The sequence below is a fragment of the Antechinus flavipes genome, chromosome 4 (assembly GCF_016432865.1).
Source record: "Antechinus flavipes isolate AdamAnt ecotype Samford, QLD, Australia chromosome 4, AdamAnt_v2, whole genome shotgun sequence".
In the NCBI taxonomy this organism is placed as follows: Eukaryota; Metazoa; Chordata; class Mammalia; order Dasyuromorphia; family Dasyuridae; genus Antechinus; species Antechinus flavipes.
Genome location: NC_067401.1, coordinates 322,982,164 through 323,003,482, shown reverse-complemented (window position 1 = coordinate 323,003,482; position 21,319 = coordinate 322,982,164). Strand labels below are relative to the sequence as shown.

The window sequence follows — 21,319 nt, the reverse complement described above, 5'->3', positions numbered from 1 at the left end:
ATTTCATCTATCTTTCATACTCATATAAGTATTTGAACTTGACATTAACAATTAAAAGCTTTACAAATAAAAAATAATAATAAAATATTAAGTCAAATGAACATGAGAGGACATAATTGGGATTCTTGTTTTTATGTTTTAGTTTTTGTTTCTTTGCAAAGAAACTGAAAAACTGGCAAAGAAGCTTTCACCAGTGCCAATTACTCAAGAAAATCAAAGTATATGTGTATCTTTATAGGTAAGACTTGTCTGTAGGCAATCTGCCACATATTTTCTACTTGGAATTCTAGAGCAAAAATATACATAATAAATCTTTAGCACTAGGGAAATTTCACTTCCCCTTTTTGGGAGCAGATGTGACTATGAGATAATAACAATGGAAAAATGAGTTGATAAACTGTGCATACCCTTTGATCCAGCAGTGTTACTACCGACCAGGCTTATATCCCAGAGATTTTAAAGAAGGGAAAGGGACCTGTATGTTCAAGAATGTTTGTGGCAGCCCTCTTTGTAGTGGCCAGAAACTGGAAACTGAATGGATGCCAATCAATTGGAGAATGGTTGAATAAATTGTGGTATATGAATATTATGGAATATTATTGCTCTGTAAGAAATGACCAGCAGGATGATTTCAGAAAGGCCTGGAGTGATTTACATGAACTGATGTTGAGTGAAATGAGCAGGACCAGGAGATCATTATATACTTCAACAACAATACTATATGATGATCAATTCTGATGGACATGGCCCTCTTTAGCAATGAAGACAAACCAATCTCATTTCAGATTATGAGCCAGTTTCCTCTTATTGCAACTAGGGGAAAAAGGCCCTGGCAGTTGTCCCAAAAGAATTACAATGAAGTCAAAATTAATTTAATTTTTATTTCTTCCCCTTTTTTGTCAGGAGAAAATCAAAGTGTTTTTTAAGAGACAGACATTCTCACACTGGAATAATTCAAATCCCACAATGTGAACTGGAGCGAATGTATTAACTCAAAAAAGAAACTCTAATATTTTACAAATAGCAAAAGAAATGTACACTTAAATAACCAAGAAGTTTATAATAAAATAAATAAGGTGAATTTCAAGAAAACATATCAACAATTATAAAGAATAATCTGAGTTTTTACTCCTTTGGAAAAAGGTAGCAAGTCTGTTTTTTTTTTTTTTTTTTTGTTTGTTTTGTTTTGTTTTGTTTTGTTTTTTACAAGCTGTGCACGTTGTGCCCAAATGACAACCAAAAAAACAGGTTATTACATATTTTTTTCTCTTCTACAACTAGGGTAATATATAATTCAATTATAAAATAATCCCTCATATATAATATAAGGACATATGACTAGCTCTGGAATCAGAGGATGTAAGTCCAAATCCTACTTTTTATACTTTTCATCTAACTTTGAGTCTCTGGGACTCAGTTTTCACATGTGTAAAATCAAAGAGTTGGATTAGGTCACCTCTGAAGTCTTTTCCAGATCTAGATATATATCCCAAGTTAATTATATATGTACACAACTGACATTCACACCTCAGGTCATGTCATTTGCTTTTAAGGGTGAGGACAGCAGACAAGTAAAAAAGGTTATGTCATATCCTCTTCCCCCCAAAGTTCTGTCTTTTAAAAGGTGCATATTAAGGGAAAAAAGAGCAGCTTGTTTTTTCAGTGCTGACTTTTCCTTGTCACTTAGATTCAGCAGCTATTAAATGATGAATTCCAGAATCCATGAACAGGTCTGCTTTTGTCATGTCCCATGGGAAAGGAACCAGCAGATAAGAGAATACTGTCATACTCCGGTCTCTCCTTTTAGACATTTTCCCCCTGAGCTTGCTTGAGCATCCCTTGGAAGGTTTTCCTCACCAGTAGAATCCAGGTTCACATCCAGGAGACATACTGTTGTGTAGTCATGTCCAACTCTTCATGACTCCACTGGGGGTTTTCTTAGCAAAGATACTGAAATAGTCTGCCATTTCCTTCTCCAGCACATTAGACAGATGAGAAAATGAAGGCAAATAGGGTACACAGCTGGTAAGTATCTGAATCTGGACTGAACTCAGAAAAGAGTTTTCCTGATCCAAGCCCTGTGCTCCATTCATTGTACTCCCTAGTTGCCCATGAGACATCCTGAGCTGGGAGTTAAGGCAAAAAGGGGTTCATCATTCTGTGTGCCTTCTAATATGTATCTTTGCCCTCTGACATCAGACAGAGCTCACAAAGTGAGAAAGAGGTATTCACACCCCAAAATACAAGTTTTGTGTCCTGATACAGTGGGCATTCCAGATTTCTCTACGTCTCCAGATCTTAGAATGTGGAGACAGGATGAACTCACAGAGAGGGAGTGACCTTGAGATGATCCTTGAAAGCAACAACTGCCAAACTCAAGACTTTATATCTTAGGGCAGGAGGTAAGTTTTTCTAGAGATGCCCTAGGACTCACCGTTCCTCAGGTGAACATAGTTGCTGCCAGATCCCGGTTAAAAACCTACTCTCTATATGCTAAAACCTGATTCCAGGGGCAAGCCCCAGTGAAACAGCCAAATGTACACAAGGTAGCACCATTTTGGCCAAAAAAAAAATACTCTTTCACATCTGGGAGGTGGTCCTGCTCTTTCTGGTTAGCCATATAGCTGTTTGAACTGATAGCATTCATTGCAGTACCCATTACACTTGGTATTGCCAAAGTGATCACAGGCTGGGGCTCGGCAACGTTGCTTAGGCAGCTCTTCCTTAGCGGGCTCTCCCCTAGGGATGCCAGGCCCTAGTCGCTGGTTATGTCGCTGGCACTCTGGACACAGCTCTTCCCCTCTGTGGGCCACAAAGTTCTTACATGCGGCTTTTGCACATTTTTTTCTCTGAGAGCTCTGGACTGTTCGCTGAATGTCCCGGCACTGGTTGGATCTCTGAAAAGAAAAATTCAAAAGAATGGTCAGTTTGCAAAGTCCAAGAAAGAAACAAAATTCACTTGATATTTTTTTTCTGGGACATTCTTAATTTATCAACACTATTATCTTTTCTAGGGGAAAAAATATGAAAAAATACTCATAGACTGATTTTCATGTCAAGGTCTTTAAAGGGGGGAAAGTATAAAAGTTCTACCTTTTAAGTACAAGAAAAAGACAAAGAGACTTTAATAAAGTTGAGCTGATTTCCTCAGATCACTATTTGTAACACAAATCTTGCCAAGCTGTAACTATTGGGGAAAGAGTAGGAGGGGAAGAGTTTGTTGCTTTACATAATTTTACTATACTTTCCTCTCTCTGTCATGCAGAAAGACCAATACCATAGCAGGGCCACACTAAAAAACTCTTAACGCCCTCATTCCCCTCAATGATTGTGAGTCACATAAAAACCTGAGCTTATTTCCTGATTAATAAAGCTTTTTTTTTTTCTCATAAGCACATGCCTGTAACTTTGAAAGTTACTTCACAACCAGTGCCTTTGCCCCTTGCCATTCCAATTAGGAAGCATCTGCATTGGCCAGTCATTGAGAATTCTGCCCCAATTTAATGGATTCAATTTGAATTATCTTGGAATGTCATATCACGTATTTAGAAAGCTCCACATATATAAATATTATGGCTTATTTCCTTCCTTCCTTCCTTCCTTCCCCTCTCTCTCTCTCTATCTTTTTCTCTTTCTCTTTCTCTCTTTCTCTTTTGGAACTCTTTCGGAAGGCCTACTTATTACTTTGGAAAGAAAGCATATGACCCTAATGATCACACATGTGTGGTAGGGCTGGCTACCATCTCTTATATACCTCTGATTGTCTCACCAGCTGTTCTTCAGTCCTTTTTGCTTCACGAAATCTCAGGTTCTGGGCTTCAATGAAACATTTCTGACAGTATCCCTCAAACAAGGTACTGCCTAGGGTGCCACATTCTCTCCCTAGACAAGGAATGGCATTCTGGAACCTAGAGGCTGAGGGATCAGTCTGACCAGAAGCAGGGAGATCACCTGGAATGAAATATAAGTGAATCAGTATAGGCAACTAAGCAGTTATGAAGATGTAGAGATTACAAAATTAAATCAACTCTAAATGCAGAGTAGAAGCTCAGAAAAAATAAAAATGGAGTATTGCCATTTGTAGTTAGATAGCACCCTTCCTCCCACCACCACCAACAAAAAAGGATAAATACTACAATTGGAACATTCTGTTTTCTTAAATGAATCCCTTCTTTTTGCCAAAGTACAGAAAGCTTTTTAAAGAAAAAGATTTCTAAAAGGCTTCTCCATATCCTCCAGATATTCAAAAATAATCAGGGAGGAGGACAATGTGAACTGACCAAATTCAAAGGCCATCAGTCTATGTAGTACCTTCTCCCTTCTGAGTATTCTCTTTATAGAAATTTTATCAAATCATCAGACAGGTTGAAATCACAAAAGAGAGAAAAAAAGGATAATATTTTCTATCACACTAATGTGTATTCACCTGGTAATAACTCTCTTACACTATGAGCATTCTTTTTTTGAAGATAATGTACATGTTTCTTCTTAATATATAAGATACATATTCGAATAGTGATACATGGCTATAACATGTGGAACTACTATTTTTCAAAAGAATAATTTTATTTAGAATCAGAATCACTTTCCCACTGGTTGAAATTCAAGAAACTCATTGCAAATTCATTTCCCACTTTTCAATTAGGTTAATAGAATATCAGCTTTCTGCTCCCCTTCTACTCCCAAGTTTCTACTGCTTCCTTGAATTCAGCCAAAACAAAATTTAATAGGTCATCTTGTATACAGTCAATCATGCCTGCCTGTCACCTAGAATGTTTCCCTTTCTTTGGGTCACAGTATTATTGGCAAAGAAAGACGAACTCTGTCAAAGCTACTTGCTGCATGTGAAATACTTTGCAAATTTAAAAATATTACACAAATGACAGGTTTTTTTTTTTTTTTTTTTTGAAAAATGGTATCTCAGGATATATAGTTCCACTTACGTTTATTTTCTCGATATTCGATAAAACACAGAGTACAAAAGCCTTGGTTTTCCGGCGTCCCAAAGTACATGCAGCCAGCTTTTCGGCATTTACTGGTTCCAGTCCTGTTCTCCAGGTTTCGCCCAGCCTGGGAGATGGTCCCAGAAGCGGCCTCATGACCAGTTCTATGGCAGGGATGTTGATGGATACTCTGGCTCAGCTGCGAGGGATCAGAGAATGATCTCTGATGGTAAGAAGGAGGAAAACTGGAGCTGGTGATAGGGGAAGACTCTGTAGTCCTTTTGAAGCAAGTACTACAAATCCCATTAAAGGTCCTGGTGACATCCTGATGACAGGCCTGGCACTTCCCAGCTTCCAAATGGCGATGGTTGCTTAGGTCACAGCCAGGATTGAGTTGCCGAGTATTATGACACCGTTCACAGAAGCCATTATGTTGCACGTTCAGGGTGAAGGGACATCCAGGGTTTTTGCATTTCATTGCGGTTGTTTCACTAAATAGAAAGAGGCTGGGAGCAGTTGGGGGAGCAGAGTGAGGCCCCATTGCTGGCAATTCCTCAGGCTTCCACCCCGTGGGTGCACAAGCTTCACCAAGTCCTATCCCCTTGAGTTTCTCCACCCCTGGTTTAGAGTTCTGTTTTCTGGGTTTATTTTGTGTATTTTGCCTCCTCTCAAAGCATTCATGGCAAAAAGGCTGCGTGTTTACGGACATGAAGAAAGGACAGTTTGGGGTTTCACATTTGACTTCCATGAGGGAAAGCTGGGGAAGGTGGGGTTCTAACCCATTCCTAGCATGGGCTTCTCCATGATTGAGTTCAGTGTTCTCTTGCCATTTCTTATATTCATGCTGAACAAGCTCAAAGTAGTCTTCTACCAGATTGATCTCTTTGGGTAAGTTAGCTTCATCCAACCTAGAGACCAAGAAAAGTGGGACAGCATTTACAACACTGACCTGTGGGGCAAGAATCAAGACAGGAAATTTGGCAAGATAAGCATTATACAACTGAATTTTTATTAAAGGACCTTCTTTTCTTCTTTTCCAAATTGCCATGGACCCCCACCCCCAATTAATCCATTGACAAGTATAGTTGAGTCATATATTTAAAAAAAATGGATAGCCTTCTTGGAAGAAACTATCCTTTCCTTATATGAAATATCGTATCGCTTTTCTGTCATTTCACAAATCACTTTCTGGGACTCAGTTTGCTCATTTGTAAAATGAGAAGCTAAGTGGTATAGTGGATACAGTGCTAGGCCTGAACTCAAGACTCAGATCTAGCTTCAGACACTTAATAGCTGTATGAATCTGGACAAGACACTTGACACTGTTTATCTCAATTTCCTCATCTGTGAAATTCAGCTGGAGAAGGAAATGGCAAACTACTCTAGTATATTTGCCAAGAAAACCCCAAATAGGGTCAAAAAGAATTGGACATCACTGAAGTGAATGAATAACAACAAAAATGGGATTAGATGAGAGAGCCTAAGTCCTCTTCAAGCTCTACATTTATGATATATTCATTTAGCCAAATTTGGTTTATTTAAAATAGTGCAACATCTGAAGAAAATGCTACCATCTACTCTTCTTGTACCATATGCTTTATGCTTTTAAACCTCACAGGAGGAGGGGGAAACTTTGCTTTCAATTACTTGAAAGTTAACTCTCCTCCATAGGTTCCCAAAAATCTCCTTTATGTCAAAATATTGATTTGGTTTTGAATAATGCCTGGTCAAACTTTTAGTCCCAGTTTTCCTGAAACTCAAAATTATATTAAGATTTCAAATGCATTTATTTTGCTTCTATTTGTGTTAACTTTTTGTGGTGGTCACTAATAAGTTAGCATGATCCTCAGGTGCTCTCTGTTTGCATTTGCATCCCTCTAATTTGTCAATTTTTTTTTTAAACACTGGGACACTGCTTCCTTCATCTACTCTTGTTGCCATCTCTTATCTATATTTAAAAATCTTCAAGGAGAAGTAGGGATTTCTCTAACTTCAATTCAATTCCATCTGATTTGACAAGTATTTATTAAATATCTTCTATATACCAAGAACCATTTAGGGAGCTGGGGATAGAAAAAACTTAAGGGAAAAAGCTGCTATCTTTAAAATTTTATGTTCTCTTATTCAGAGAAAGTAAACACAAGATACATAAAAGTAATGTTGAGGGCAGGTAGAGAGGTGATAAATGTGGGAATCAAGAAAAGTCACATGTTGGAATTGAAACAATCTCAAAGGAAGCTAAGGCTTCCAAGAGAAAGAGGCTAAGAGGGATAGCATTCTTGTGCTAACCATATGTGAAACATACAGTTTGGGCTTCTTTGGTCCCTTCCCGAAGTCTGGTGGCAATCATTTGAATGCATATGTAATATCTAATATAAACAGTCTAAATCAGTATGTACATATATGAAAATATATAAAATCCAACAAGGTTGCAACTAAAACAACCTTAATAAAATACATTAAAAAAAAAAAATTTCTCTGTGATTCTTGTTCTAATGTGCTATCTGAAACTGGTTTGTACTTTCTGAATCTAAGTTTAAAAACCAATCATATGGTATTCCTAATTTATTCATACCTCCTAAAGAAGGCAATGGGTCAGTCCTCATTTTATTTCCCAGTGGAGGTTCCAACAATCTCCTAAAGGAGATTCCAACAAAGCTAAGACTCAGCTTCAGGTGGAAGGCTAGTGGAATATTGTTTTAGGATAAAGTGTAAAAATGCTCAAAAAACAAAACAACATACAGGAAGTTACTTACTTTGCAGCATTGATTAAATGAATTGTCCCATGGTCCCAGCCTTGCACAGGGATTTCTACCACAGTCAAGTACTCTTTCAGTAACTTCTCCTTCATCTCTGCTTCTGGCTCTGTTAGAAAATGAACTTTCAAGTCCTCAAACCTTCCTTTTTCTCTGTGAACAAGTGGAACAGCTCTGATTTCTGAGGAGAAAATGATATGTGGATGTTTTACTCTACTAAATGAGAGTGCCTGAAATAAAAAAACATGCTAAGTACATTTCTGAATAATAAGTAAACCAAAAAAGAGTGCTGGATCAAAGCTAGAGAACCTGGGTCCAAATTCTTACCATAGGATTTTAGACAAGTCACAACTTTTTGGGCAGTTTTTTCAACTGTAATATGAGGGGGTTGGACTACATGATCTCTGAGATCCTTTCTAGCTTTTGTTACATGAAACCATAAATAGGAATGATACCATGAACAGATTGGGGAGGAGGGGGAGCAGGGGAAAGTCCAAAAGAGTGTTGCCTAAAATCTAAATCATCATTTAGTTGGCAAAAAAAAAAAAAAAAGACTACAGTTCCTCCATTCTGTTTACCTCTAGCACTCAGAATACTAACAGGAGTATAATTAAAAGAATTCTAACTCTTATGCAAATACTTCACTGGTTTTAGGTAAAGCTAACATTACATTTACCTGATAAGTGACAATTGAGAAAACTTTTTGAAAGACATAATTTTATTTAAATCAGGAATGCAAAAACTCTAAATACGAACAGAGACGATTACCACTAATATCTAAAATAAGCTGAATTAAAGTCATAGTTTAATTTTCCTACCTGGTCCGCTGTCCTTTAGAGTAACAAGTGGTGCAAAGTGCTGGCTGTCATAACCAAGGACGATGGGATATCTATAACACTCCTGGGCGGGCCAATGGAGAGGCAAATAAATTCCACCAACTTTCAAAGGAGCAAAATTGGAACCAGATTCTAAGCTTCTCAGCATTTTGTCTGTATAGAGAAAGAGGGGGAAAAATGATACACTGAGAATTATCCACACCAAATTCCTTTCAATTATTTCCTGCTTTTTCATCATAAGAAATGCAGTAAAATTTTGGACCGTATTCTAGAGATGAAAACTTTATAGTGGAGAAGTGCTTTAATGTATAATGATTAAAATGTACACCAGATGAAACAACTCAACTGAAATCATGTTACTCTTACCTGAAATAACAATAATTGGCCTTCTGAGGATGTTAGAAAGAACAAATATATGGATTTCTTCAAGTGAATGATACTGAAGTCCACCCCGGGCCACGGATGTATCTGTGGATGCCATTTTGATAAGATTGTCCCACTCCTCATTCCAATTCTAAGGAAAAAATAAAAAAGTAATTTAATGTAATTTGTCTTTCTTTCCCTCTCCTTCACCCCAGTTTAGATCTATTCATCTGTACCATGCAGTTTTATTTTCTCTCTTCTCTAAAAAATCATCTAAATAACTTAATAATGTCTTTCTTTTTATACCCCTTTCCTCCTCCCCCCATTTTTTGTTTTGGAGACTTTTTCCATTATAATTCAAACTCAAAACTGAAGCTACTTATGGAGCTGTGAGGAAAGCTGGGGACATCTTTACCTAAAAAGTCTTGAAGTGACATAAAATTAAAAACCATCCAGATTGTCCACAAAAATTCCATACTCGTGATTTGGAGAGAGATGAGTTGGATTATACATACATGCCTGAATCTGACTCACTGCCTCAATAATGAATATAAGGGCAATGACACATGAAAACCAGGAGTGGCTCCTGAAAAAAAAGTCACCCTCGGAGATTCTTTTCTTATAAGAGAGATACCCAGCAGGGATTTGGCCAACATAAGGTCATTTGTGACAACTGTGCCTGCTCTGCCTTCCAATCCCCCAAACATACAGAGAATTAACTTCTTTGTATTTCCCAAGGAGCACACTTTGTTTGACCAGAATCTTCTTACCCTGGTGTCATAACGGAGGCCTGTTTCCACAAATTCTTGGGATTTCAGAGACTCCAGCTGCCAACGGAATTTGAAGTTGCGGATGTCGGTCTCTTTCAGAGTGCTGTATAGTGCCTTCCTCAAGACCAAGTCAGTATCTTGAACACCCCACATGTACTGAGAGGTAGCATGCATGAGGCAATTCCCATCACCTGTAGAAAAGAGCATGTACATTTTATTAACATTTCTGTGGAAATGATGAGAAGGGAAGTAGAAGTAAGAAAGCAAAAAGAATTTGTTTAGAAAGCCTAGTGAATGCTTTCCAGGACAAATCAATTGGATTTTAATCAATTGCTTGAACAAAGCATTTACTTAACTATATTCAAGTCATTTGCTGTGCTGTTATTTAAAGCATCTTCCTCAGCATCATGGCTAAATTTTACAGTTAGAATAGTGAAGAGGGGAGGATTGCTTTTTGTTTTGTTTTATTTTTTGTGGGGGATTCCTATGTAATGAAAAGCATATTCAAAATTTATCTTTAATGAAGGGTAATGGAATGCAGGAAAGATAGAACTGGAGGTGGGTTCTAGCACCACTGAACCTTTATGGTCACTATAGGAACACAGTTTTATAAGTGAAAGGAATTCAGTCCTATCAATTTATAGGTGCAGAACTGAGGCACAAAGGTTAAAGTTAACTTGCTCAGAGTCACACAAGTTAAATGTCTAAGGCAAGATTTGAACTCGGGTCTGATTCCAACTTCAGTGCTCTAACATGTCACCTAGCTACCTTAGTTTCTTCATCTGTAAAATAAGAAGCTTTGACTCCTTATTTAACATGTATTTAATATAAATACTGCGCTTTAGGGTTTGCCAAGCAAATACATAATCTCATTTCATCCTCATGACAACCCTTCAAAAAAGGTGCTACAGGCCACATTATCTCCCATTTTATAGGTGAAGAAACCAGCTAAGTTAATTCACTAAGTCATTTAGTTGCAGAGCTGGACAAAACTGGGTCTAAACTGTGTCTCCTTATCACACCTAAGAGCACATTTTGAAATGATCCCAAACTATGCTTTTATATCCCTTTCTGCTTTTATATTCTGACATCCCACCATCCAGGGCTGATGACACTTGGGCTTTACAACTCCTAGGAAACAAGCATAGGGTAAACATACAAACATCAGGAAGCAATCCTGGCTTTTCTTACCAGGCATGGGACTGAGATAGTAAGTGACTCACACTGAAGTGACTTGGCTCTAAAGTACTTTACCCTTGGTGCTGGGAGTTTCCTCTCACTTGTAATATAGGGCTGACAAGACAAAGCTGCTCTGAAGGAATGTGGTATGGTGCTCGGTTTGTCAGCAATATTTAAAGTACTTATTTAAATGGTCAACTCCTCATTAAAAATCATAACATGGCATGGAAACAAGGGCTTGAAATTCCTTAGATCAAACAGCCCGTGCTCCTAGTAATTAGGGTTGAAGTATTGAAGGCACTATTTCTAAGAAAAGTGAATATGACTATCTTTAAAAAGGCACTATTTGAAATAAAAAAAGCTTAAACTACATACAGATCTTGCATTTTCCCAAACTCTCAACAACAAATGCACTGAATCTGTGTTTCATTTGTTGAACTGAATTGAGACAATCACATTCTCTGAGAAACTCACAGTTGCTTAAAAGCAATATAATCTGTTTTCTAATGTGGCTAGGCCAATAGTTTTGAAATCTCATGATATTTTCATCCTAAGAAAGTTTTTCAAAATATTTAGATACATCATAAATTAACATTCTTTCCACTCACTTATTTGTTTGTTTGTTTTTAAATCATGAATATTGTACAGCAAGGTTGGCTAAACAAATATTCAGGCAAATAAACGGAAAAAGGATCGTTTATGTCTTGGTCTAGGCCAAAAGTGTGGCAACTATTACATTCTGTTGAAATTTCCCCTTTGCAAAATCTAGAGCAAAGATAAGGCTTTTTTTTTTTTCCTTGTTCTTACTTTCAGTTCTTTATTGAGACTCACCAGTACAAAATTCCCTCAGTAACATTTGGAATTCCCCAGTGCCAAGTTATTTGACTAGCAATTGAGCAACTGCTATTGTACTTTTTGTTCTGGTGTGTAGACATTTAAACTGTGAAGCGCATACTGGACTTTCCAAGTGGGTGTGGTTAGGGTGAGCTGGAATAGACCTATTCATTATACAAGTGAAATCGCAGCAGCCAATAGACGCTGGAATTTTTCGCATGAAGTTTCAATTTTATACCACCTACTCCCTTCCTCATTCACTCTAGTCTCATATCCTCAAATGCAAACATTGTGAATCACCTACCAACTCTTTCCCCCCCACTTCCAAACAATCCAGTAACTTTATATAATTCACCCTACAGGTTGGGTTAGGGGCTAAAAAAAAAAAAAATTGTTCATAAAAAGTCATAGATGAAATGGCATTTGTTCGTTTTGTTTTGTTTTTGTTCCTGAATATCTTTCCTCCCCTTTTCAGACTTTAAAGAGTTTTTAAGGGGGAAGGAGAAGAAAAAGCAAATGTAACTTAAAAAAAAAAAGCTTAAAAAAATCTTTGCCTAGAAAATAACACTCAAACTCCTATAAGCAGATAAATTGGTATCTCTTCTAAAGTAAATGCCAGTTTATTATTATTATGAAATTATTATGAAAATGTTTTAATCAACAGAAAACATTTCTCATGCAATTTTTCCTCAAGAAAATGAATTACTTTACAACCAACAAGTCTGAATCAATCCACTAATACCTTGCTGATATCTACTATGGGCAAAGTACTCCCAGCTAAGCATTGTTTGGTATTTCATAAACTCCTAATTCTGCAAGGCCACTCCCCTTCTCAATCCCCACCCTTTTCTATGACTCCATCCCTCCTAGTAATGAATGGGGAGGCAATGAAAACCACTTCCCAGGAGACACCACAGCCTGGCTAGAATCCTATTTAACATCACCACTGAAAACTATTTGTGTCTACCAGATTCTGTGTTAGGAACCATGTAAACAATCCATCTCACTTTCTCTATGACAACAACTAATGCAGTATCACCTATGTAGAGTATAAAAGAGATTATTTTGGAGTCAGACAAGACCTAGGCTTAAACACTGCTCATGATCTTAACTAGCTATAGAAATCATTGAATTTCTCTAAATCTCAATTTTCTCATCTATAAAAGTGGAATAATATCTATAGTTCCTATTCCCAAAGGACTGTAAGTTTGAAATGTGATAATGTATGCATTTTTTAAAAAAGTGGTTTGCTAACCGTACTTAGTACATTATACACATTTAGCTATTATTATTATTATTGATTTTCTTAAAAAGTCTTTATTCACAGAACATCCCCAGTTGAAGATGCCAAATATTAATGCTGTTTCATCACTGGATAACTGCCTTTTCATAATGGTCAGCAAGTATCAAAATCATCTATTCTTATGAGCAAGATTTAGCAATATTACTGACAATAGGAAATATGGTGCTTCCAACTTCTTATCCAGACAGAAGGACCTCACTGAGTTTGCTCTCTAGCAGTCATCAATACATGTCCACAGACTGCAATGTCTACATCCACAACAACTAATAAACCAAATCATATTTAAAGAAGTAGTAGTAAAAGTTACCCAGAAATAATTTAAAACTAAGTAACAAACTTAAATTGTGAACCTGCTGTGATTTTTAAGGAGAATCCGGCATCTCTATTAGTAGCCTGCAGGGGGAGAAATCAAATATCCTAGGAAGAAAGGTCATAAGCAACAGCCAATAGAAAACAGCTCAAAAATGGGGGTGGGGGAACCTGACTAGAATGTATTAATTCTTAAGAGAAGAGAAAGAATTCATCAGATGTAGATTTAAAGCTGAAAGAGATCTTGAAGCAGCTGATCTTAATTTGGCCATTGCAGACTTAGGATGGATAGAAAGAAAGGAAGGAAGGAAGGAAGGAAGGAAGGAAGGAAGGAAGGAAGAAGGAAGGAAGGAAGGAAGGAAGGAAGGAAGGAAGGAAGGAAGGAAGGAAGGAAGGAAGGAAGGAAGGAAGGAAGGAAGGAAGGAAGGAAGGAAGGAAAAAAGGAAGGAAAAAAGGAAGGAAGGAAGGAAGGAAGGAAAGAACGAAGGAAGGAAGGAAGGAAGGAAGGAAGGAAGGAAGGAAGGAAGGAAGGAAGGAAGGAAAGAAAGAAAGAAAAGAAAGATTTCAGGGTGTCCATGAACTTGAATAGGGGGGGAAATCTTCAAAATAAAGGTTAAGAGCTTGCCTTTAGAAGCTCTTGAAGTATCAATAGTTAGGGAAAAAGCAGGTAAAATGCTGAAGTCCACAAACCCTCCACATTTATAGTTAATATTCCCTAGGCTCTGAAGTACAGGCTAAATTCTTTGTGCAAATAATGAATCTTTCCTTGAAAGGGTTTGGAGGTCTTTAAAATCTTGTTTACTGGGGCTACGACAGGCAATTTTTTAATAGGTGGCAACCTGGACGTACAAAATCAGGTAGATTTTGCCCACTTTAAATATTCAGGCCCAATTCTCTTAACCCTTCAAGCTCTGACAGATTTCATTAGAAAAAGAAAAAAAATTCACCTCATAAAACAGCACAACAAAAAATAAAAACATCTTGCCTCTTTCCTGAGGTTCCCAGGTCAGTTGAATCATCTAGTTTTGATTATAATGGCTTTAGCTATTGCATATAAATAAATCCATGTGGGAGACTGGAAGGAACCTCAACAAACTCACCATTTGTTTTTAGTGCCACAAGCTTTCTGACTTCCCGGCACCAGTTGAGCTTTCTCTGGTTTTCTAGTGAATTCTGGATGCTTCTGTCAATTAGAGCAACAAGGATAAACTCCCGGAATTGAGGACAAAACTGGCAAGTCCTGAACATCTCCACTGTATATCTGTGCATGGTCTTAAAGTGATAAATTATCCCATTGGTAGGCTTGATGATATCTTCAGGAGTTCTTTCTCTTATCTTCACAGCTTTTCGCATATTGCTGAGATATAAAGCCTGGGGGAGAACCTGCTGTTCAGCCATGTTGTTGTAGAGTACCTGAAAAAGAAAAAACAAAACAAAAAACAATTAGGCTAGCCTTAATAGCTGCTCTGCTACATCTACTCATAGGAAATCAGAGTTTGAATCTTGCCAGTACCCTAATACGGAGACAACTGAATCCTAAATTGCCTCTATTCCCAGGATGCTTGTTGCTACTGAAGCTTTACTCACACTGGATTGTTGCAAGTTACATCACTTTTAAAGATTAACCTATACAAGAGTAGGAAGGAGGAGAGTGGGTCTTGAGGAGGAGGGGAATAACCCATGTTTAAGTAATGCTTGTGGTTGAGACAATCCCTCCTGTGAGCAAAGGTACACAATTAGTGTCTCATCATTGGTTCTGACTGATGCAGGGGAATGAAGTTCACTGAGAACTAATTCCTCTAAACCATAATTCATTAGCTAACTCTTATGAACTCAGTGTAATCACTGGCTGCCCATAGACCCACCCCCAAGTAACAATCAAGAGATCCTATCACTGCTAAGCTGCTGGCATTTGGAACTTAAATCTTTTATTCCTTTATTAGTATAGAAAGTGAAAACAATGCTTTCATAAACAATTGACATATCGATCATCTCTTATTTTAGGGTCTTAGTGAAACATGTATAACAAAATCTGAGGTTCAATGCCATCAAACCACTGATGATGAAAATCTCTCTTAAAAACAATACCTGATATCCACCTCCCTCTCATGACTATTTAAAGCCATTATATATTTTATTTTTAAGACCTTTTTTTTTTTAAAAAGAGATCATAGATTTAGAATTAGGTGGGGGAGAACCTTAGATAAACCTTTTAGTCCAAATCCTTTTTTCTTTTTTTACAGATAAGGAAACTTTTCTATAATCACATAAGTAGTAAGTGATTCAGTAAAGATTTTAACCTAGAGTCCTTGGGGTGAAAATGAGTGTTTTTTCCACTATACCAGACTTTATGCCACCTTATTCCTTATTTCTTTGAAGGTTAAAAATGTCTCTGTGAAGTGATATTCTTATAATCAAAAGTTTATTAGCCTACATTTATAGAGTAGGAAATTAAGAGGAAGGTTAAGTGATTAAATGCCCAAGATGAAGAGTCAGGGAAGCACAAGCGCCAAGGAACGTTCCTGACTCAACTTTATTTAATATGTCATACTGTCTTCCTAATCAATATCAAAATTATTTATGATGTGCTAGGCAAGATGTTAGGTATTAGAAATAAAAGTTTTGAATGCAACAATTACTACTTTCAAAATCAAATTTTTAACCTCTAGAAATTGGTATACAAAGTAACCAGTTAATAATGCTTCACTATCTGTCCAGGATCCCTCAAGACATACTTTGGTCTATAATAATTAAGCTGTTATAATAGTTAAAATTGGAGTTCAATTATTACTCAGCTCCAAATCAATAAAAATTGTACTCCAGATGCCAACTAGTGGCTGCATGCCACTTTCTGCTTCACCCCCAGGGACCTTCATGACTAATCAACAGTACAAGAAAATGAGGGCCTTGAAGAGGCAATGGAAAGAGTTTTTAAGATTTTTAATAAGAATGCGCCTTAAAATAGAAGAAAGATGGAAAAGTGGGTGAGACCAGGAGAGATTAATTTCTGAGTGGGATGAAATTAGATTCTAGTTATCAAGCCAATTCTGTTTGACAAGCCATTGTGGTAAACACTAGGTATTGTCATTGCTCTCCCTTTCCTATCATTACCACATCTCACTTAAAAAAAACACACACACACAAAGAAAATCCCTAAACATTTCCCGGTTATCCTGGTATTTCCCCGGGTAGTCCCAAAATATCTCCCTTTCTTTATCTGACTCCTGAACCTTCAAGATAACAAAGATATGCATCAAGAATGAATTGGATCTGGCACTGTATCAAGAAGAGTTTTACACTGCACTCTTCCAAAGCTAAAAACTAACCCACCTACCATATATCTTAAGGATGTCTAGATCCTTGCTTTCTATCTTGGTTTATCAAAATGAATAAACTATTAACTAATGCAGACATCTGCTACTTTATAGGATTTCAATCCTAGTGATCACTATGAACCTTGATACTTTTTTCATCATTTTTATTATAAATTGTGAAAGGATTTTCTCCAATGGAATTTCTTCAGATTAATTTCAATTTCAATTTGACATTGCTATATGTGACTTTAGGAAAATAATTTTTCCTTCCCTTGGCCAAATATGAGATCGATTTTCTCTCTCAGTAACAAGGAGGGCAAAGACTGGCACACAATGCTACAAATGCAAGTGTAGTGGTAATAGGTTTTCAAATGTTCTTGATTTCCTCTTCAGAAATATGTTTATAAACTTCATTAATCTGAGAGGGAAAAAAGGCACTAAAGAGAAGAATCTTGATTTGCATCTTAATTTCTTCTTTATATGACCAGTGCAAATCACTTGCATTATTTGAATCTTAGCTTCATCTAAAAAAAAACAATAACAATATTTACATGAATACTTCTGAAAAAAAATGCTTTGTAAATGTACTTAAAAATGGATTACCATAAGATGGTCTTTAAAATATTCTGAAAAATGTGAAAAATAATTTGCTTTTATTCACTACTTCTTCTAGTCCTAGAAATCGCAATTTATAAGGAAGAGTGCAGTGATTCTTGAATGTCCAAGAGTCATCTAAAGAAAAGGAGGTATTTTGGGACTACCTGGGGAAATACCAGGATAGTTGGGAAATGTTTTAGTCTTCCTTAGATTCTGGGAACCAAAATACATCCATATAAAGCCACCTGAATATCAATATTGAAGAACCTAAAGCAACTAAACCATAACTATAGCTTTTCATCCTCCAAAACTATCCACTGAAACAAAATAACACTGTTCCAAGTTTCCAGTTCTTGGATTTGCTCCACATGGAACTACAGAATAAATATCCCCTCCCCTCAAAAAAAAAGTTTGCTATATATACTTGTAGAAGAAAACAGTCTTATGAATATGTTTTTTAAATGATATTCTGTAATATTTCTCTGACTCATTTCACAAAAATTTCCCCAAATTCTGTCACTGGGAACTACAAAATTCTTTAGAAGTTATTCATGTCTAGAAGTTGCCTCTCTTTTTTCCTTTTGGTTTTTCTTTTTCTTTTCTTTTTTTTTTTTCCATTTTGCACAAATGTTTTGATGTGTGACATGGAAATATGTGAATTACATATATATATAAAGAAATATGTGAATTATTTATCAACAAAAACCCCAGTTCCATTTTTGGAAAGCACAAATACAAAGCTGCAAAAAATCCCAAATTGTACACCAAAAATGCTGGAGGCAGAACTGGAAGAATATATAAATCATTGATTGGACCATATTTTGATCTTCTTTGAATCCTTCACAGTAGCCAACATGATGTCTTAGTCTTAGTGTGGGCTCAATAAATGAGCCATGCTCTGTAAGAGTAGGGACAGACTTTTGCCTCTTTTTAAATAAATAAATAAATGCATAAAGGCATAATTGTGGCTCCTTTTGCTCAAAGGCAATCATTCTTTTACTTTTCTGGTAATATTAAAGACTTATGTTTGCATCTTTTAAATCTTTCACTGTTCAGTAGTCTCAGACTTCAGGGCTATCACTCTTCCTTTAATCAGGTGAAATGACAGCTCTCAAAGAACAGGGCTTTTGAAACACTTTATCAGATTGGTTACACTAAGAGAAGAGATCTGGAAGCAGGGAGACTTGGATTCAAACCAATCCATGGGAGCTAAGCTCCATTCTTAATACCCAAGCTTTCCTGAAGAGGCCAGGTGGCAGGATGTGGGACAACCAAGCCTGACAAAGCTAACTGACCTAGGGGTGGGACTGGAGCAGAGATATTTAAATCGCCTGAACTTTTCCTCTGCTGGAATTAAAAAAAAAAAAAAAAAAAAGTCAACCTTGTCTGCTACACAATCGTAAAATACCTGGGGAAATGAAAGAACTCCCAGCGCAAAGTTTTGTTGCCATTTCCAATACATCATCCTTTATTTATATTCTGCACAACGGAGAATACCAGATTCTACAAATTCTCTGTGGCCCTTTGCAGAAAATGAAGAATCCCTGCTTCGAGTAGCAGAGCAATTTTTTTAAGCGCAAAATTTTAATAGCATCTAAAAGAAGTTGAATCCAATGGCTATTATCAAATGACATTCTGTCCTTTGCAGCTAAAGGTCTCCGAATTGATTTTACTTTCTCTTAAAGGCGCAGAGCTCTGGAGTGATCCTGAGATGCACACTCCCTCCTCATTCCCCCTCCTTTCCCAACATCTTTGCAGCGAGCACAAGCTGCCTGCCCTCCCCGCTTCCCATCCCAACACTCAAGCTGCAAGCAGTCTGCTCACTGTCAAGCAACAACGCTCTGGGTCCAAGTCTGTGCCAAACCCGTGCGGCCAGACCCAAGTGCCAAACCCGTGCGGCCAGACCCAAGTGCCAATCGTGCTAGCAATGAATCGGGCTCGCCGCTTCGCAATGGCCCCGGAGACTCCCCCCCGAATCCAGGTATCTTCCAGGAAACTTTGGGGAAGGAGGGGAGAAAGATAAAAGTTACCTTTGCGAAGCAGGAGTGAGCGTCCAACGAAATGCCAAAATCCCTGATCAATGCACGAGAAGACTGGGTACAGTCGTAGGGGCACAGACGGCGGGACGCTCCATGGGCAGCCTGGGGGGAACTGGCTGGCTCTAACTGCAAGGCTGCGGTAGTCCCAGCGGGCCGGCCTGAGTCCCTGGGCTGAGCTGCTGCTGCTGCGGCGGCTGTTTTTGCTGGAGCCGCTGCTGCTGTTTCTCCTGGAGACGACTCTCCACCACCGCTGGGCTGCTCTCCTAGCTGCTCCACCCCCGCAAGCTCCAATCCTAGATCCTAGAACTTGAAGCAAACGACTGCGCAAGTTCTCTTTTTTCCTTTCTTTTTGGCCGGGTAATATATCAGCCCGGGGATTTCCAGCCAGGCTCTGGGACTTTCCGACATGTGACTGTGACGCCCAGCGGCGGCTCTCAGAAAAGCACTCGGACAAGGGGCGGGAGGGAGGGAGTGCAAAGGGCGCCCGGGGCAGGCAGAAGAGAGCCAGCCAGCAAGAGGGCTGATGACCACCAGGGGGCTCCCGGAGGGTGTCCGGGGGCCCGGAGTCCGCGGGGACTGAGAAATTCCTTAACCTTCAAACCCGGGGTTGTCCCTGCGTGAGTCAACCTGGGCATTTCGGAAGCACGGGCCGAACGTCATATCCATGTGGAAATCGCGGTGATGGGAATGGAGACGGTTCTTTTTTTCGCCGTCTTTTTTCTATAAAAAATAAAAATGAAAATCACCCACTTTGGAAAAGAAAAAAAAAAGTGGAGGAAGGGGGAAACATAGAAAGAAAACCCTCGATCCCGCCCTCGCATTCACCCGCTAATTACCGCCTCCCCCGGGGATGTCTGTGGGATGGTTGCTCGGGAAGAGCTCTTGCTGCTCGCATTTAGCGAGTGGGTTGTCCAGGAAGCATCGGGGGCTGTTGCGTTAAAAAGAGGGTCACATTGCCTTCTCCTTCTTCATCACAGCTTTCCAGCAATCGGTCCGAGATACTGAATTCTCCCAGATTTCAACCTAATAACTTCTGGGTTCTTTGCCTGTGGGACAAAATAGGGAATTAGAGCATGTTTCTTTACAGCATCTTTTCGCCCTCTTTTTCACTGAACTGCAGACAATATTTCTGGGCTGTCACGGCAGGTCATCAAGCTGCCCCACTGTGACCCCACACTCCCACCCAACAACACTCCATCCTTTCAAACTTTTTTTGACCTCCAAGCAGCGCTTTGTCTTCTTCCTTAGAAAAACCCCAGCTAGTGTGACTGATAAATTTATTGGAGATAGAGACCGGGACTGTGATATGACTGATATAGGGAACTGCCACAGAAGGAAACTCCCTCTACCAATGCAGGTTGGCATCTTCTCTGCAATTTATAATCTAAAAGTTGCCTAGTGCACTGAGTAACTTGCCCAAGCAAGATTAGATACAGGCTTTTTCTATTATCATCATCATCGTCATTATCATCATCATTACCATTGTCAACCATCATCATAGGCAGACTAATTCAGAAGCCAAGAAAATCTAGATTTAAAGCCTGCCTAAGTGACAGAGTGAGTGTGAGCTAAGTTAAGTCATTTAACCAGAAGGGGAATTTTCTTTCTTTCTTTCTTTCTTTCTTTCTTTCTTTCTTTCTTTCTTTCTTTCTTTCTTTCTTTCTTTCTTTCTTTCTTTCTTTCTTTCTTTCTTTCTTTCTTTCTTTCTTCTTCTTCTTCTTCTTTTTCTTCTTCTTCTTCTTCTTCTTCTTCTTCTTCTTCTTCTTCTTCTTCTTCTTCTTCTTCTTCTTCTTCTTCTTCTTCTTCTTCTTCTTCTTCTTCTTCTTCTTCTTCTTCTTTTTAAAATAAGTATAACTTTTTATTGACAGAACCCATGCCTGGGCAGTTTTTTACATTATCCCTTGCACTCACTTCTGTTCCGACTTTTCCCCTCCCTCCTTTCACCCCCTCCCCCAGATGGCAAACAGTCCTATACATGTTAAATATGTCACAGTATTTCCTAGATACAATATATGCAGAACCAAACAGTTCTCTTGTTGTACAGAGAGAGTTGGATTCAGAAGGTAAAAATAACCC

At 38.1% G+C, this 21,319-nt stretch overlaps 1 protein-coding gene across 2 annotated transcripts; it reads right to left on the bottom strand.

Annotated features, from left to right (window-relative positions):
• Positions 1–861: 861 nt before the first annotated feature.
• On the bottom strand, positions 862–20,484 carry TNFAIP3 (TNF alpha induced protein 3). 2 transcript variants are annotated; one of them, XM_051997838.1, is made up of 9 exons: positions 19,235–20,484; positions 14,394–14,706; positions 9,669–9,859; positions 8,902–9,049; positions 8,518–8,688; positions 7,700–7,880; positions 4,944–5,851; positions 3,770–3,951; positions 862–2,897 (listed from the first exon to the last, which is right to left on the bottom strand). In XM_051997838.1, the coding sequence occupies exons 2-9, from the start codon at positions 14,689–14,691 to the stop codon at positions 2,613–2,615; spliced, it is 2,364 nt and encodes a 787-aa protein (XP_051853798.1). In that variant the 5' UTR covers positions 14,692–14,706; positions 19,235–20,484; the 3' UTR covers positions 862–2,612. The 2 variants fall into 2 exon arrangements, with proteins under 2 accessions (XP_051853798.1, XP_051853797.1); XM_051997837.1 differs by having other exon boundaries at positions 3,755–3,951; positions 19,235–20,482.
• Between the last annotated feature and the right edge of the window lie 835 nt (positions 20,485–21,319).